Source organism: Hesperophylax consimilis, chromosome 1 (genome assembly GCF_061612785.1).
Source record: "Hesperophylax consimilis isolate HC1 chromosome 1, BYU_Hcon_1.0, whole genome shotgun sequence".
NCBI classification, from domain to species: Eukaryota; Metazoa; Arthropoda; class Insecta; order Trichoptera; family Limnephilidae; genus Hesperophylax; species Hesperophylax consimilis.
The window spans coordinates 29,364,900-29,382,547 of NC_142836.1; the positions used below are offsets into that span (position 1 = coordinate 29,364,900).

The 17,648-nt window shown below is 35.0% G+C and overlaps 1 protein-coding gene across 1 annotated transcript; it reads right to left on the reverse strand.

Annotated features, from left to right (window-relative positions):
• Positions 1 to 938: 938 nt before the first annotated feature.
• Positions 939 to 17,583, reverse strand: Plap (phospholipase A2 activator protein). Its single transcript, XM_089632043.1, has 16 exons — positions 17,332 to 17,583; positions 17,008 to 17,241; positions 16,715 to 16,908; positions 9,600 to 9,741; positions 6,273 to 6,433; positions 3,655 to 3,796; positions 3,338 to 3,518; positions 3,135 to 3,244; positions 2,784 to 2,876; positions 2,517 to 2,693; positions 2,239 to 2,356; positions 2,096 to 2,156; positions 1,867 to 1,995; positions 1,628 to 1,773; positions 1,415 to 1,539; positions 939 to 1,228 (listed from the first exon to the last, which is right to left on the reverse strand). The coding sequence occupies exons 1-16, from the start codon at positions 17,466 to 17,468 to the stop codon at positions 1,045 to 1,047; spliced, it is 2,334 nt and encodes a 777-aa protein (XP_089488169.1). The 5' UTR covers positions 17,469 to 17,583; the 3' UTR covers positions 939 to 1,044.
• Between the last annotated feature and the right edge of the window lie 65 nt (positions 17,584 to 17,648).

Genomic DNA, 17,648 nt, shown 5'->3' on the forward strand with positions numbered 1-17,648 from the left:
AAAAATAATGTCACATGCTGATACACCCTTATGTAGTACGTGCAACACGGTTCATAACTCGACCTAAACCTTTCAGAAAGCGTGCATATGCAACGTCAAATCGAGATCGTCTCTAGTATTAGTTAGGATGCCAAATTGATTGGCAGGCTGAACTCCTGAAGCCAACATTGGTTTAAATTTTGCATCAGTATTTAATTTTAACCTTTGCAATCAATACCTCCATAGTGCGCCGAGGGTAAAAATCTCACAAACATAATGTTTTAACGCCAAATTACCACATGGATATTTGTATAATTCCAATGGCAAATTTCCGCCTCATCTGTTCTAGGAAATAGATCTGTGAGAACAGGCTTTTTATGCCACAGAACGCCCAATAGAAATAGAAACCCACTGTTGAATCAACTTTAACTTTCATTGTATTCTATACAGAATAGAGCGAGTGTGAACAATTTCTTTCCAATTTCAAACGGTTTGTTCTATGAAATTGATCAGGTGGGATCCCAGCTTAACAGAGAGCGGGCACTAATCTATGGCTCTTCTTAATGGAACTCATGAGTCATCTTGTGCTAGTAATATCTTCCGCCAAGTAAGTTTAGCAATCTTTAATGAGTTTAGTTAAATTTAATTCGGGTCTCGAGCAAACGAATGTTTCAAAAACTTGGGTCGGGCCACAACATTTTTTGTTTTCCATCGGCCACAGAAAACAAAAACATTATGGCCTTGCCCCAAAGTTTCATGTTTGTGGTAATATTGTCGATGGAGACGCGGCTTTACACAAAGATTTGTGTCAACCCATATGGACACTCACATTATTAAATAACCTGTGAAAAGTATTTGAAGAAAAAAATGTGAACAGATTCTGACATTACAGGTGTAATGACAGCATGTTGTGGTCAAAATTAGGATTATTATTATAAAATAAAAAATCTCACTATACATATTGCGAATATTCATTTTATGAGTCGCAGTTTACTATTAAATGTTAGTATTATAATAACTTAATATTGTGGTAGGGAAGTATATAAAAATTAAATATATATAAAATTATAATATTTGGAGAATTTGTTGGGCACATGTCATCACCTTTTGCCTGTTGGCATCAGCATTAGTTTCAAGCAAGGCATTTTTCTTCAGTTGAAGCATAAACGATGAATCGGACACAATTGTACTTGTAACGCGGATCTTGGAGGGGGATTCTGTCACTAGTGTTCCCAGGCCAACAAGTCCCCTGTAAAAACATTAAATAGGCATTAATTTTCTACACAACCCACATATTTTAAACATTGTCAACTATGGATAATTTAGGTTTACTAAGTAGTGAACACCTAAAACATTATCAAAAGTATGAAAAGTACAAGAAACTCGAGGTTTTTAATTAATTTTAAAATAAAAGATTACATAACATCAACATTACCTAAAGTAGGCTTCACTGTCAGAAAATTTGGACATCATTCTCATGACACAATTGCATATCTGTGTTGTGTCGTCCAGCTGACCGAGGGCTACGCACAAATTAAGAAGGAGCGTGGAAGCGGCAATCTGCAAAATATTGTAATTAAAAAGAATCAGTTCCAGGAATTAGAATCATGATGTAAAATCAATTGGGTAAAATCAGAAAGATACATACTTGCATATTTTTGTTCAGTTCTGAAATACATATTAAAGCATGTAAGACTTCTTCGTGCTTTTCCAACACAATCATTTCTCCTTCGAGATGGGCAAACGCATTTGTAAGAGTTCTGAGCGATAGTAGCTGATTGGCAGCTAGGCGACCTAAAAAAATAACAATATTATGTAAATGTTGACTCTGTTATATAAAAATGAGGTCACCTGACCATGTAGTCACTAGTTATCAAATTTACTGACCAGGTAATAGATTGTCAATGAGTAATGTCAGAAGGTGATGCCCAAAAGCTTCCTTATTGAACAAGTCAGCGTTGGTATTGGCATTTCTTATTGCCAGTCTCGTAACATCCAATACAGGGAACAGGAACTCTGGAAAAATATGTATAATTAAAGATATTTGAACATTATACATATATGTATACTTATGTACAAACAAGCAAAAAGGTAAGAACAAAACACTAGAAATTACCTTGTGGCCATTCTAAAATTTGTTTTAATTTATTGACGGCACCAGCACTGTAATCCGATTTCTAGAATGAAAAGAAAAATTTTCATAAGAGAACAGAAAAGCTTATATTTTCTTTATAAAAGAGCTGGTAAAAGCAAACTTACAATATCAGCTAATTTCACAACTTCTTCTAAGTCAGCATTGGTGATTGTAGCAGACCCGGATTTCACATTAAATTCTTTCAATTTATCAAAAATTAGAGAAGCATTTCCCTGGTCAAACCTGGAAGGAAGGCCATTTTATTATTTTGGGTAGAAATTTTTGACATTGTAAAATTTTGTTATAGTTTTATCATGAAAATGATTGAAGCAATCCTATAACATTTTTGATTATATTATGTTAGCACAATAACAAAAAAAAAACTATGATGGGAATAAAATACCTCAAATAAGTCTTTTGTGGGAATAGAGTAGGGGCAGTAGTCTGTCCTTTTCCAGAAGAAGTGGAATAGCTGGAAGCTCCAGTGAAAGGGTCGGCGTTCTTCCCCGCCACTCCAGGGCCCGCCACTCCGGTTCCCGGGACGTAGCGAGAACCTCCGGTGAAGGGATCCATAAAGTCACTGAAATAAAAGATCAGTATTCATTCCTACATAATTCTACAGCGATGATAATATTATCATATATTTGAATAATAATATTTTATTACTTACTTGGTTGGGGGGTTCAGAGTGCTGGCGTCTTGTCCGGAATTCTTTAATATGAAATTAGCTACTTGTTCCAAATACACTTGAGGTAAATTATTTCTGAAAATAAAATTTTTAAATAAGAAACAAGGTTTTTGATTAAATCATTTTACAACATAAAGTCAAATCTATACATAATTATGACATGGAAAGAAGATATACAAAATAAAATAAAATATTCATAATGATTACAGGAAAATAAAACTACAACAGTAAAGCAATGGAAGCCTCAGCACGGATAAGCCACCCAGTGAGGCCAACATTACTAAATTGTAATAAGAAATGTAAAATATTGTACCAAAATAAAAATTAACATACTTATGGATAAATGCTTGTGACGATGCCCAAGGGTCCTCTCCCATATTGTAGGGTAATTTTATAGGTGGCTTACCATCTTCAACATCTACGCTAAATACAAAATCATATTCCTGAAAACAAATAAAATTGTACAATGTATAACCAAGCTTTCTAGAAACAAAGGTATTACAAATGGTATTTCATAAAACATCTTGTTTTCTTACTTTTCCTTCATACATAGTCTTTCCTTCTGTGGCCCCAGCGGCCCCCATTACGTCTCCCACTTCACTCCAAGTTTGGGTGGCGGCGCTCCATGAGTAACACTTGACACTGGTGCCCTTCCGCACCAGCTTTGTCTGGCCGTCAGCCTTGCCGGGTTCAAATAATACCTCCGGACCGGGCAGGCTGCAATACATATATATTATCTCTAATTCAATGCGCTTTATTGAAGTTTGCAAATGGTTTTTGCCAGTTGACAAATGTGGAAATTATTACATGGTTTGATAAATGTTAAGATCAAAAACTTGAAGAAATGCCTTACTCTGTGACTTTGACACCTCCAATTTCCTGCATAGATGCTTCCTGTCGCTTGATAACTTCTCGGTCAAAAGTGACCAAAGATTCACCATCTGCGTAGCGAGTGGGGTCTGCACTGAACACCCTTACCAATCCATCGCTCGACCCTTGAAACAGTAATTTCCTATTGTATTCAAAATGCCATTACTGTTATAATGTTGGCGAGAATAACACTAATTGATATTCTTACGAGATTCCAGTTTCACAAGACAATTTAGTTTGATTCTTTTTGAACTGAGGCAGGATTTACATAGCTGTGCTCGAAACATAGTACCCAAGTAATATTAAGTATCAAATCAGGGTGTCATCAGCACAGATGTCAATAATAAAAGGTTTATGTCCTTGTATATTGTACCTTTTACCCATTTAACTTGTTTGTCATTTAATTTTGAATTAACTAATAAATATTGTTGTTTAACCACTTGCTTGCCCCAAACCACAATACTGGGGCTCGATCTCCATTATCGATCAAGAGTTATTCGTTATGCACCATAAACAAATGAAAAATTATCGGTCATCTCGACGAAATTTGTTGAATATTTTATTTATACATATTCTTGAATGTAGAAGGGTTGAAGAGATGATGACGGCTCTTCGAATATTGTTTATGTTTCTGATGTTTTTGACATTTCCATTGTTATATTGGTGATCATCTGTAAACTTCGTGAAAGAATAGAGCCTCTGGCGGAATGTTCTAGTTGGTCTCAAAGCGTCTGCTTCAGATTGCTCTACATTATGTATTGCAACCAACATCGCCGGTAAATCAGCCATTATATATTGTACTTAAAAGAACTTTGTAAAAATTTACGATGCCGGTCCTTCAAAGGGCGCATGGGAAATGATCTTAGGTTAGGATACAATAGATTAGATTTTGACAGCCATCGAAGACAAGTCAGTGTCCACTGGTTCGAATGAAATGACTTTTGGCTTTAAAGTATGTAACTTGGACAAGACTCAAGAATGAGAATGTTGACCAATGTGTACTTTCTACGGCGATTGAGAGCGGCCTGGATTGGAGAATCGAGCCCCTGGACTTACGCGGGAAATCCTTAAAGCAGCATGGTCCACTTTTTTGGACTTGCGATATCGTGCAAAAGCCATTCTGAGTTACACTTGTACTTATTTTTAAGCATTTTATTTATTACTAACTATATAATAATTATTATTTTAACTATTATTTAATTTTTAATACAGCATGTTTTTAAATCTTGTTGAAAAGTGATTTTTGATACTTGATGTTTTAACCCTTTGGATGAAAATTTTTATTACATAATCATTTTTTATTTTCAGAAATATATATTTTTTCACATTTCTGCAAATGTTTAATGAAATTTTATTATCAAATAAGCCATCTAATTCGATCTAATTGGGTAAGCAAATGATATTTTTCTTTTATTTAAAACATGACTTTTTTATTTTCCTTTGTAAAAATCATATGAAAGTAAAAAAATCATTAATGCAGCTTTATACTGTCTCTATGCAAAATTCAACGTTTTTTTTACCCGCATAGGTTTGAAAGCCTGTAATTTTTAACATTTCAGGAAGATTGTAACTGTTTTTTGATGTCAATGGAAAGAAGAATGAATCTAAAATTTAAAAAAAATAGTAAAATATCTCGCATGAAGTTTAAAATAACCCTTTTACATATTTAAAAGATTACAAAGAAATTGATTAGGATAAAAGAATTAATTAAAAAAATTTCATGCGTCGCACGTCCACCTGTTTGTTCCAGGGCAATCATGACCGTTTTTGTTCAAATGTGGGGCAAGCGAGTGGTTAATAGTTTAACATACCTGCTGATTATGTTTTAAACAGTCATTGAAGTTTCACGCCTGTTTTATATACTAAAATACAATAAAATAAATAATAAAGGACAGTAAATCCGGAAGATGATGAGAGCAAAAGGGAAAAAGAATAAATTACTTTTTGAAATTCCAACATTTTAAGGTAGTTTTCAGGTAAAAATATAATTTAATTATTGTTAAGGTAAAGTTTTCAAATTCCGCCTCACGCTCAATACGCAAAAAATAGCTCTCGGTTTCAACTACTTAATTACTACAAGAAACAACTATAAGACACAAATATTAAAAAGATGCATTTAAAGTTCCATTTTTCTCAATCAAAGTTAAGTTTGAAGGTCAGGAAAAATGCATAAATTATTAAAATAACCCGAACTAATAACCTAAAGACATATTTTGTGCATGTCTCTACTAAATAATTTGAAATAAATAAAAATTATGGCATGCGTGAGGCGGAATTCGGCAATTTTAGCATTAAATAAGTTATTTCACCATGGAAAAAATATTTTTGTATGAGTATAAAAAAAATGGAATTTCAAAAAAAAGTTTTTTTTTACTTGCTCTATCAAGTACAATCACCTTTCGAAGTTACTTCACTTTAAAACAGTACTGTTTAAAAATAAATATAATATTAGTTTTAATGCAAATTTTTGAAAATATTTTTACACTTTGTAATTGATTTATTTTTTTTAAATGTGTAAGCGGAAATGTTGTGGAAGAAAATTGAGCAAAAGATTAAAAAAAAACTTTTGTAAACTAATTAACAATTCTGTAAAACACATACCAGCTACAATATCGCCATTACCAAGGCATGCAACACTCCACACGGATTGTGCCGGAAGCGTGATGGTGCAGACATTATCTCCCGCAAGCCAGACACGAACTGTCGAGTCTTCACCGCATGTTACGAAACAGGAATCTCTCAGCGAAGGGTTGACACATATACTGAAATACATAAATTTATATTGAGGTAATGTATTAAATAATCAAGAAGCTGCCTGTATGTACCTTATGGTTGAATAAAAATATCACCACTGTCGCACGCTTCCATATTATTACAGATAGCTAGGTATTTATGGAGGGTATGACCGAGGGGACCAACTCTAGGGGACGCCCACGCCGAGAGTACCTGGAGGACCTGCTGGTGGACGTGCGCTGCTCATCATATGCACAAGTCAAAAGAGCCGCACAAGACAGGGAAGAATGGAAGAGGAGATTAGATGAAATTGCTGTAAACCAATCCCAGGATTGAAACCAGGGAGAGAGAGGTATTTCTTCTAAGGTAACTCTATATTAAATACTAGATGTGATGTGTACCATACATAAGGGCAAATAAGCACTGCTCACCCTAGATACACGCATAAAAATATAATTATTGGGTTTATAAAATAAGTGCAAGAAATCAATCTATACTTTAAAATGTATATAACGCAGTGTAAATATTATGCGACGGGAAAGGTCGGGATAGTGAAAATCTTGACTTATTATCACGGTAGTTAAACCTGCCTGAAACCGAGCTTAAGGCTGTCATAAATAAACTATTACATTTAATACTTCTTTCTTCCTTCCGAACATCAGAATTTATTTTTCACAGATCCCACTAGAATGTTATTCTTTTAAGAGAAATTATGCTTGTATGTATTCAGAACTTGGAAATGGTTTCTTTGCAGAGCTAATAACAAAGTAATGCTTTACAGATAATTAATAATTGTATTCGAAACATGGGAATGATTTCTCTCTCAACAGCATCGAGCAATTTTACTGTAAAATTTTTGATTTTCAAGCTGATACATTGAAAAGAAATGAAATACATTAGGACGGGTTGTTTCGGAGAATTTGAAAAATTCATCAAATTTCAACGTTCATTTTCGGGTTCGGTGAAAGTCCTATTCAAGTTCTGTTATTATATCATTAAAGGCTAGTTGCTTGACAGAACTGAAATAATAACAGAACTTGAAAAAATCTTTCACAGAACTTGAATTGTTCGAATTCTCCGAAACAACCCGTCCTTAAAATGGGTTGTTTCACAGAATTTGAACAAATCATCAAATTTCAACATCAATTTTCAAGTTCTGTTATTATGATTATGGGCCAGTTGCTACACAAAACTGATATAATAACAGAACTTTCACAGAACTCGAAAATTAAGTGAGTTGTTCAAATTCTGTGAAACAACCCGTCCTAAATAATACTTTATTCAGAACATGGGCATGTTTTTTTCACAGATCTTGCCAGAATTGAATTGAATAAAACCAATTTATGAAAACATTAATAACTACACTCAGAAGACATTTTTTTCCGGTTATTTGAAAAAACAAAAAAGTTTTTTCTGCGAGTTGGAACGCTTGCTGCAGCCAGAACAAGAAAATGAATTTCTCTGCTAATATTAAAGCGTAAATCTGATTTTCATGAACATGAATACATACTAGTCCGAATACAGACAACAAGCTATGAATACGGACTTGTAATAAACAACAATAAAAATCCCATATATAGATAGAGCTAATATATTTATTAGAAAAAATGAAATAAAGCTAGGAACGTCAATCTTATGTAAATCGACAAGTTTGGAAAATGATTTAAAACAGATTTTTCAAAAATCAATGGATATTTTCATAGACCTTCGAAAAAAATATTAGATCCAAAATTACCGCACTGGTAAAGCCAGTGTGTATCTTAGTCTTAGAAGTCAGCCGGTCTGTGAAATAATAACTCAAATTTTTGCCGGTCCGCAGGTATTAAAATCAACCAATAAATGTTTTCAACCTTGTCACGCCATCTCTTGGGCCAATTCAATTATCTTTTTGACCGAGGATCGAACCTTACTCCAAGGACTGCAGTCAACCGTGCTAACAACCGTAGGACCGACATTTATTTTGTATATTAACTGCTGTAATGTCATCCGATTTCAGAGTAATGTCTATGTCCACGTGCGTGTGCATGGTTGCCTCCAAAGAATGCATTACCATCGACAAGTCTATCGGCTAAGCTTAGATGTCGGGAAGTGGGTTAATTTCCGCTTCTAAGATTTGCATTAACTCTTTCACGAAAACAAAATGAAAATTCAAAAAGGTTGGAAAACGCTAACCTAAAAGAAATGTTTGTGAATATGACTTTGTTGTCATCACGCCGGCCAACATTGGTGACAGCCATCTTACCAGCCAGTAACGTTCTCTACATCATAATTACGTTGTAGCCAGTTCAAATTGTTTAGGAATGTGAGGTTTTAGATCACTTTTAAATAATGTCATTACACATTTTTATCACGATGGATAAGAATCAGAAAAATAAATTTTAAATCTTCCACATATTTTTAACAGTATCCCTATTTTATGAAAATTTGAGATGTAACGCACTTCTGTTACGGCTTTACGGACTCACGGCTTTGTGAGTTCTGCATACTTTTCACTTCCGCCCTTCGCAAAATTCTAACGGAACTTTCTTGGATAAGTTCCTTAGTAAGTAACGGGTCACGTGCGCATGCGAGTATGGGCGTGGAGCGGGTCGCGGGGCAACATGATTCGTTTTGTTTTTAGATTAGTAATTAAGTAACTTCCCTTAGTGTTGTAACGTCGTGTTGAGCTTTTTTTTTTCTCGCATGCCACCAATTAGAAGGTGAAAAAGCGGCAAAATTACTTTTCATTAAATACAATTTACCATTATCAAATTTTGAATATTGAAATTAAAATACATCTAATGCACTTCATCCATCGAAAGTGATTAATGATATCTATTCTACCCGTCCTCGTTGAATTTATAATACCAATTAGTATTCGCTTCCGCATCTGCATCCGCTAAATAGAAAAAATAACATTCATTTCTTATTCCATTACGTCTCTAGTGAAAATACCCCATTGTCTGTCCGCTTGCAATATGCATAAATGAAGCTTTTAGTTGGATATTAATCCAGAATCGAAAGTCAGCGCTTAGCCATTCTTGGCAAAAACTTATGTTTTATAATATCAATTAATTTGCACTTTTTCCCACTGCCTACCCTGATTAAAAACTCTGCAATGTTGTAGAAAGTCAAAGGTCCATCACTTCAATGTGAGATAAGACAGCTGTTAAATATTTAATGTAGTTTTTTGTAAGACGAATAAAAAATGTCAACCTGTAAATATAATTGGAATGACCAAAGTAGGTGTTGAGGCATTCTCCCTTATTGGACCAGAGTCGAACGCTGGCATCGTTTCCACAGCTGAAGAAGGAATCTTCATTGGCCACAGCCAACGCTCGGACGCAGTCCGTATGACCTGAAAATAATATATATATGTTAATAAAGATAGCATGCGTATAAATATAATTGATTAAGTATAAAAATATAGAAGGAATTGTATTTTGGTGAGTTTTAGAAAAATCAATGGTGAAGGTTACGAATTCCGCTTCACGGTAAATACGCAATATTTCACTTTCAAATAAATGGATTTAGCTTTATTAATTCAAAACATGATTTATTATGTCGGGCGGGACGGAAAAATACGCACTTTTAATTTTAATTTCGTTTATTAAGTCACTTACGCGATATGTCACACGAGATTTCAAAGAAACAAAATAATGTGACATTTGCCGGAAATACCACAACTAGTTATTTTTTATTTTTTTATTTTTTTTTAAAAAGAAAGACAAACATTCCCGGGTTACGAATAACCTGACAATATTTGAAAATCTCCTACTACCACCACAGTAAGCCGAAAATGTTGCTTGTGTTGTGATGGAGGACTTAGCCAGCCGAGGAATTGAACACACTACGCCCGAGTGGGACCCAAGCGCGATGTCAACTCGGCCACCGACCGGTCATTTACCTAGCCAGTGCGCGGGTTACGTACAGTACCTACCTACGAACTAATTCAGTTAAAGAAAAAAAAATCTTGAAAATATTAAATTAATATATATAACCCATAGACATATGAATATTAGTAGACCTGCCCTAAGTGATTAAAAGCGTATTATCCCCACTCCCCATACCGGTTCCATTGGAACCGGCTGTGCTCGCGTATGACCTCAAGTGAAATTTGAAAACGTGACGTCATCATTCTTGTGCGAACTATGGTCGAGGCATCATCGGTTCATTTTACGAAATAACACGGCAAAATGTTGACTTGTACTATGAAAACTTGTAAAAATAGATGTGAAAAAGAGAATAAACCCAATTGTCGTATTACATTCCATATGTAAGCATCATTTTAAGCTTATTCACGTCGTATAATATGAATCAGTTGTAGAAACATATACTATCACATCGAGCCAACATTGGTCGAATGTAGCGATTCCCAAGTGTGCGCATCGTTGTTACTGGGAAGTAAATTATGAACACTTATAAAAGTGTCTTAACTAAATACGTAAACAAAATATTCGACTCTGAAAATAGAAGAAATTTTTTTTTGCCAAATTTGGACTTCGCAAATTTGTTCATAACTTGGCGAGTAATTTGCGCTCCCATGTAAAAATGTCTATTCATTCAAAAGCAGATTTTACTTTTAAGAACTAAATGGTGATATTATAATGCGAGATGCCTATTTACTGTCAGATTGATTTATTGACGAATCACAGTCAGCCTTACTCCCTTCGTTCTTCAACAGTTGATTTTACCCCTCGCCATTATCTTCTCGTCTATTAATTCCTATGTCTGTGATATAACCTAACCTAATCTAACTGTGATTTTCTATAGCAAAAAAATGCCCCTTTAAATAACGCCTGCTCGCGTCCCCTTTAGAGTTACATCCCAGTTTTCAAATAGTATGTGGGCTTCGCTAGGTTTGGTATAGACTGGTTTGTGATTTAATTCTAATACCTATTTTCCATGTTCTAACCTAACCTAACCTAAACTACCTAAACGGAATACGTTTAATCACATTTTATTCTATTTGTTTGTTATTCGGGTTATTTTATTTAATTATACAGTGGTGCCTCACACAACGAACGCCTCGCACAGCGAATGCTGCACACAACGAACTTCCTTTTCGTTCATTTCACGATTCATACAACGAACTTCGCTTCACACAACGAAGTCGCCCGATCTTCTACGATCACTGCCGATTAATTGCATCCTCCCGCGCAGGCAGTCGTTAGACTCGTTAGTCACTGCGTAGTACGCTTAACTTACGCACGTATCGCAGCAATCGTTCTTCATTACGAATTAAATCGCACACGTATCACGGCAGTCGTCCTTTTAAGATAAACTCAACATTTTTTTTATATGATGGGTTCTAAAAAAAGCAGGAAGGTGATTTCTCTTGAAATGAAACAGGAAATAATTAGAAGGAGTGAATGTGGGGTAAAACAGTGTGACCTCGTCAAAGAGTTTGGCCTCAACAAGACCACCATTTTCACCATTTTGAAAAACAAGGATGCAATAAAATCAGCCAAAGTAGCCAAAGGAGTATCAAAACTATTTAACCCTTACCGGAACATTGAACCTTTTCTTTCAATTCTTTTTTTTTTTTTGCATATATAGGTTCATTTTGATGTTAATAAATGAGGAAAAATAATAAAAAAAATATGAGTTATTATTTGAAAGATTTATTAAAAAACTTGGTGTGGTCATTCCAGAGTACCACTGCTCCAGTAGCACTTTTTTTTTCAACTGAGAAAAATAACAATAATTGTTTAAAATAATAATTAATGGTAAATAAGAATGAGAAAACTGTTTCATATATGAAAATTATTTTTTATGATAATCGTTGAAGCAGTTTCGCAGCTCCGATAGGCATAAACCTACTTTGCAGGTAGAGCATTCCCATTTCGATCTGCGTGGAACTGCTCTGGTACTGCAATTGGCACACCTGCGAACATTTCCTCTTACTGGTAAATGTTGTGCATTTGCCAAACGCCTTTCTTTTGGCACAAAAGGCTTGTACCGAGGTATCAACTCTACAGACTGCCGACTTTTCCGAAGTTGAAGTTGGCCTGTTCCCATCAAACCTTCTGCAATCGTCAATCGGAATTGCTTATGCACCATTTCTTGGTCATGTAGTTTCCCATGAATAATATAAGAATTAACAACAGTTACATCCAGGAAATGAAAGAATATGCGGTGCCACCACTTCTTACTCTTCCGAGAGATCTCATAATAAGACTTGAGTTGATCCGCTTTATCCACATAGCCCATATGGGTATTGTATTTTTTGACAACCTCGGGATATGTAATGGTCGAATTCGAACCATCTTTATTTTTTCTCACCACAGTGCCAATTTTTGAAGGATCTAAAAAGTTTGAAATCAATACACAGCTTCGCTTGTCCATCCATTTTGTGACAGAAATGTTATCGCTCGTTGCATAATCCCAGTCACCTCTTTTCATATTTTTATCTTCTTCCAGATATATATTACCCTCTTTCTCAATTCGCATATTTTTCTTTTTTATGGGCAAATGTAAGCGGTCTCCTCTGATAGTTCCACAAGCGTGAATATTATATTTGCTTAGCTCTGTCATTAGCGGCACAGAAGAAAAATAATTATCGAAGAACACAATGTAATTTTTATCGATCAACTTTTTTGTCAACTGCTTTATTACTCGACCTCCTAAATCTTTTTCGACTTTGTTTTCAATTTTTCCTGTATATATCTCAAATTCAAAAATATATCCTGTTTGGTCTGCCCTCACCCAGATTTTATAACCACGTTTGATGGGTTTTTTTGGCATATATTGTTTGAAAGATATTTTTCCTTTAAATTTAATCATACTCTCATCTATAGCTTGATGTTGAGTGGGTAACATACATTCATCATATGATTGTGATAAGGTTTCTAGAAATGGACGAACTTTGTATAATTTATCAAAATTAACACTTCCTTTTTCTGGCATTCGAGTATTATCATTGAGATGAATATTTCCTAAAAGCCAGCTAAATCGCCTTAGTGACATGGTCTTTGCTATAAAGTTGTCTCTCATAGCATCGTTCGATGACCAATAGTCTTTATAACTAGGTGATCGTTTTATACCCATTAGAATGTTGATACCTAGGAACAACTTTAATTCTTCAGTAGTAATAGGGGTATAGTTGGTGCCATATTGTTCTGCTGCGTATAAATTTGTTTGATATACAATGTGTTCAAACAAATCATTTGTGAAGAGACTTGAAAATATCTCTACTGGGGATTTTCCAACAAGCCTTGAAATTTGTACACCTGTTTCCTCAGTAAATGGTTCAATGTTCTTAATTTTGTCAATATTCCTCACCCATTCATAATTCTCAGGTATATTTGTTTGAACCGTAAGTAATGACGACAGAGGTGCATTATCATCTTCGCAGAAATCGTCATCCAAATCTTCTATTTCTGTAGGATTAAAGATTTCTTCTGGATTTAATTCATCTTCACTCAAATCTTCAACTTCAGATTCGGGATCTGACGGCAAATCTATGACATATGCATTTATTTCAAAATCGCTCAGCCTTTCCATCTGGAAGAACATCAAAATAACTTTTACTAGCAAAATGCGGTAACACAAAAAATTAATTTACGGTCAGTGCAGATTTCCCTAGTGGAGCTGTGGTACACTTGAAGTAACACATGAAAAATTCAAACCACGAATGGTAATTTACATATTTCGATATAATTCTTAAAATAATCACAATAGCACATTGTATTTTAATAGAAAATTGAATTATTACCTTAATATCTGCACAAAAAAGAGGTTTTTTGTAGCACTGAACTCTTCTAACATCCGACTGTCAAAAAATCTCTCGATGAATGACAAAAATGTCGATAAAAACGATGATATTCAAATTTTGAAGGAAGTTTTTGGCAGCGGCCAATAGATGGCAGTATCAGTTACTTCAATAAATGTGTGATATTTTAAAAAGCACACTGCTCCTCTAGGAAATAATTATTTTCTATGTGTGCTCACAGGGATACCACAAAACCGTTAAGGGTTAATGAAAAACATAGATCTTCAATCCACGAGGAAATGGAGAGGCTATTAGCGATTTGGATTAAGGACAGGCAGGTGAAAGGTGACGTAACAACCCAAGATATTATCTGTTACAAGGCCAAGATAATTTATGAAGATCTAAAGAAAAACATCCCTGGAAGTAGCAGCAATCAAGATAATAAAGAAGATTTCAAAGCCAGCAGGGGGTGGTTTTTTAGATTTAAGAAAAGGTATGGAATCCACAGCGTTAATATGCATGGTGAGGCTGGCAGTGCTGATAAAAAAGAAGCAGAAAAGTTCTCTATTAATTTTCAAAAATTTATTATGGATGAAGGATACTGCCCACAACAAGTGTTCAATGCCGATGAAACGGGTCTTTTCTGGAAAAGAATGCCGAGCAGAACATTCATTACAAAAGAAGAGAAGAAATTGCCAGGACACAAAGCCATGAAGGACAGACTTACCCTTATGATTTCGTCTAATGCCAGCGGAGACCTCAAGATCAAACCTCTATTGGTTTATCACTCTGAAAATCCAAGAATTTTTAAGAAAAATAACGTTATTAAGTCCAAATTGCCCGTCCATATGAAGTCCAATCAAAAAGCCTGGGTGACCCAAGTTATCTTCAACGAATGGATTCTGGAAACCTTTGCTCCTGCCGTGAAGAAATTCTTGTTGGAAAAAGAACTGCCGCTCAAAGCCCTTCTGATACTTGACAATGCCCCTTCTCACCCAAAAGACCTAGAAGAAATATTGCAGGAAAATTATCCTTTTATCAAGGTGCAGTATTTGCCACCAAACACCACATCCATTCTCCAGCCAATGGATCAGCAAGTTATTGCGAACTTTAAAAAACTCTACACTAGAGCCCTCTTTAATAAGGTGTTTGAAGAATGCGAGTTTGGTGGAGACAATATGACTATCCGAATGTTTTGGAAGGAGAAATTTGATATCCTTTTGGCAATACGACTTATACAGAAGGCCTGGGAAGAAGTGTCACAAAGGACCCTCATTTCTGCTTGGAAGATGCTTGTGCCTTCGTGGATTCAGGAAGAAGCAGTAGTTGATGACACAGAAGTGGTGAAGGACATCATCACAGTGGTCCAAAGGTTGGAATTAGAGGTAGAGGAAGAGGATGTAGAGGAGCTTATTGAGGAACACAAAGAAGAGCTGACAACTGAAGAGCTCCAAACACTTCTGGCCCAACAACAGGACAATGCTCAAAGGGAAGCGTCATCTGATAACGAGGAGCAACAATCAAACAATCAACCAATTCCAACTGCTGACATCAAGAACATCCTGGTCAAATGGAAAGCAGTTCAGGAGTTTACCAATGCCCACTATCCGGATTCCGCTGAAGCAAACAGGATCAACGACCTGTACTCCGATACTCTTGTCCGTTATTTCCGGCAGATGTTGAAGAAAAGAGAGAAACAAACGACTTTGGACAGGTTTTTCACTGCACCATCGGCGGAAAATGGATGAAGATGTGCAAGATTCGATTATTTCTTAAAATTAAAAAATGTGTGTTTTTTTCATTATGTTTTTAGATGTATCTAAATAAAAATAATAACAAAAAATTTATCTTTTTTTTATGTCATCTTACCATATTTTATGCTACAGAACGAATTATTTTTTTTAACATGTATTGTTATGGGAAAACGCGTTTCACATAACGAACTTTTCGCATAACGAACTTGCTCCTGGAACGAATTAAGTTCGTTGTGTGAGGCACCACTGTATATTGATTATTTGTTATAAATAATACATTGAATTACATATTAATATGGATTAATTATACACAATGATATTATTTATTTTATATGGCAATACTAATTTTTTTTTGGTTGGCAGCAGTGTCTATGAAATATTTTGTAGGTATGAATTACGATATTATGAATATAATCCAACTCTTGATATGAATATAGTCGCCGTCGGCGGCGCCGCATACTAATTGACATATCGCGTAAGTGACTTAATAAACGAAATTAAAATTAAAAGTGCGTATATTTCCGTCTCCCCCGAAATAATAAATCATGTTTTGAATAAAGCTAAATCCATTTATTTGAAAGTGAAATATTGCGTATTTACCGTGAAGCGGAATAAGAGAAAATTAATAAATCAATTGTTTTCCTCAAGTCAAAATATTTAGTTAAACGGTTTTCCTAGATGACAAGGCAGGTGACCAATTTAAAAAAAGCCATTCCAGTAGTAAATAGATATTTATCACTTGATCAAAAAAAGTGCAGAATTTCAGCAAATAATTAATGTGCCACTTTTATGTAGCAATTAAATTGCCACTTCTGATAAAACGAATAAAAATAAATTGCACAACAACCAAAATGAATACTCACCAGTCAAACATTGAATTTTTTCCCCGTCATTATTCCAAATAATAATGGTTTTGTCAGCGGAAGCTGTCGCAATGTTCTGACCGCCGCCGAGTTCTATGATGGCCCAAACAGCCGCTGCGTGCCCTTTGAGGATTAATACGGCTGAATCCAAAATACTCACAGACCATACCCGTCCCGTATTATCCCAACTTGCACTGAAATGACATGAGGAAATTGTTTATAATGAAATATTTAGGGATGAATCAATTTATATGTTCGAAATATAGATTCAAATAACACAAAGTGGCTCTAACCTTAAAATACTACCAGGTATCTTGCCAGGAGATACATTACAGACAACATTTTCATGACCCTTAAATATAATGACAGGGTCTGGATCCTGTACATTATAAGCACATATCGTTGTGTCATTACTAGCAGTCACGACTAACCCATCGGGGTGAGCCTCACAGGGTGGAAGAAAACAGACTGAAGACACAAAGTTATTGTGTCCTTTGTAGGTTACAACTGTGGCAAAATCTTTGACTCTGAAATTAGAAAAAAAATCATAATGAGCAGAGAAACAAGAACGGAGAAGCAAGTTTTTATTTTTTAAATGCAAAACAGCATCTTCTTACCCCTCGGGATGCCACAGTTTCGCAGTTCTGTCCCTAGACGAAGACAGAATGCATTCATCTTTAGTTACCGACACGCATCTTACATCTAATGAATGACCGTGGAGGACTGTACTCAACTTATAATCTGGCATTGCCATTTTGAATAAGTTTTTAGCAAAGGGTATAAAATATAATTTTTATAACCACCGGCAAATATCTAAACAAAGTTCTCGTACGAAACCAGACAGCTAGAAACAGAAACACAAAACTTTTTATCATGCTATGTGAAGTTAGGAAAAGAACAAATTGTCAAACGCATATTCCATTTCATTTTTCAG

Bases quoted from the DNA above. Each gene is read 5' to 3' on its own strand.
- Plap (XM_089632043.1), bottom strand. From the start codon at position 17,468: ATGGCAATGCCAGATTATAAGTTGAGTACAGTCCTCCACGGTCATTCA. The intron at 6,434-9,599 runs GTTGACATTTTT...TATGTATTTCAG, and splicing joins CATTCCAATTATATTTACAG to TATATGTGTCAACCCTTCGC. The intron at 3,519-3,654 runs GTAAGGCATTTC...TATGTATTGCAG, and splicing joins GGAGGTGTCAAAGTCACAGA to CCTGCCCGGTCCGGAGGTAT.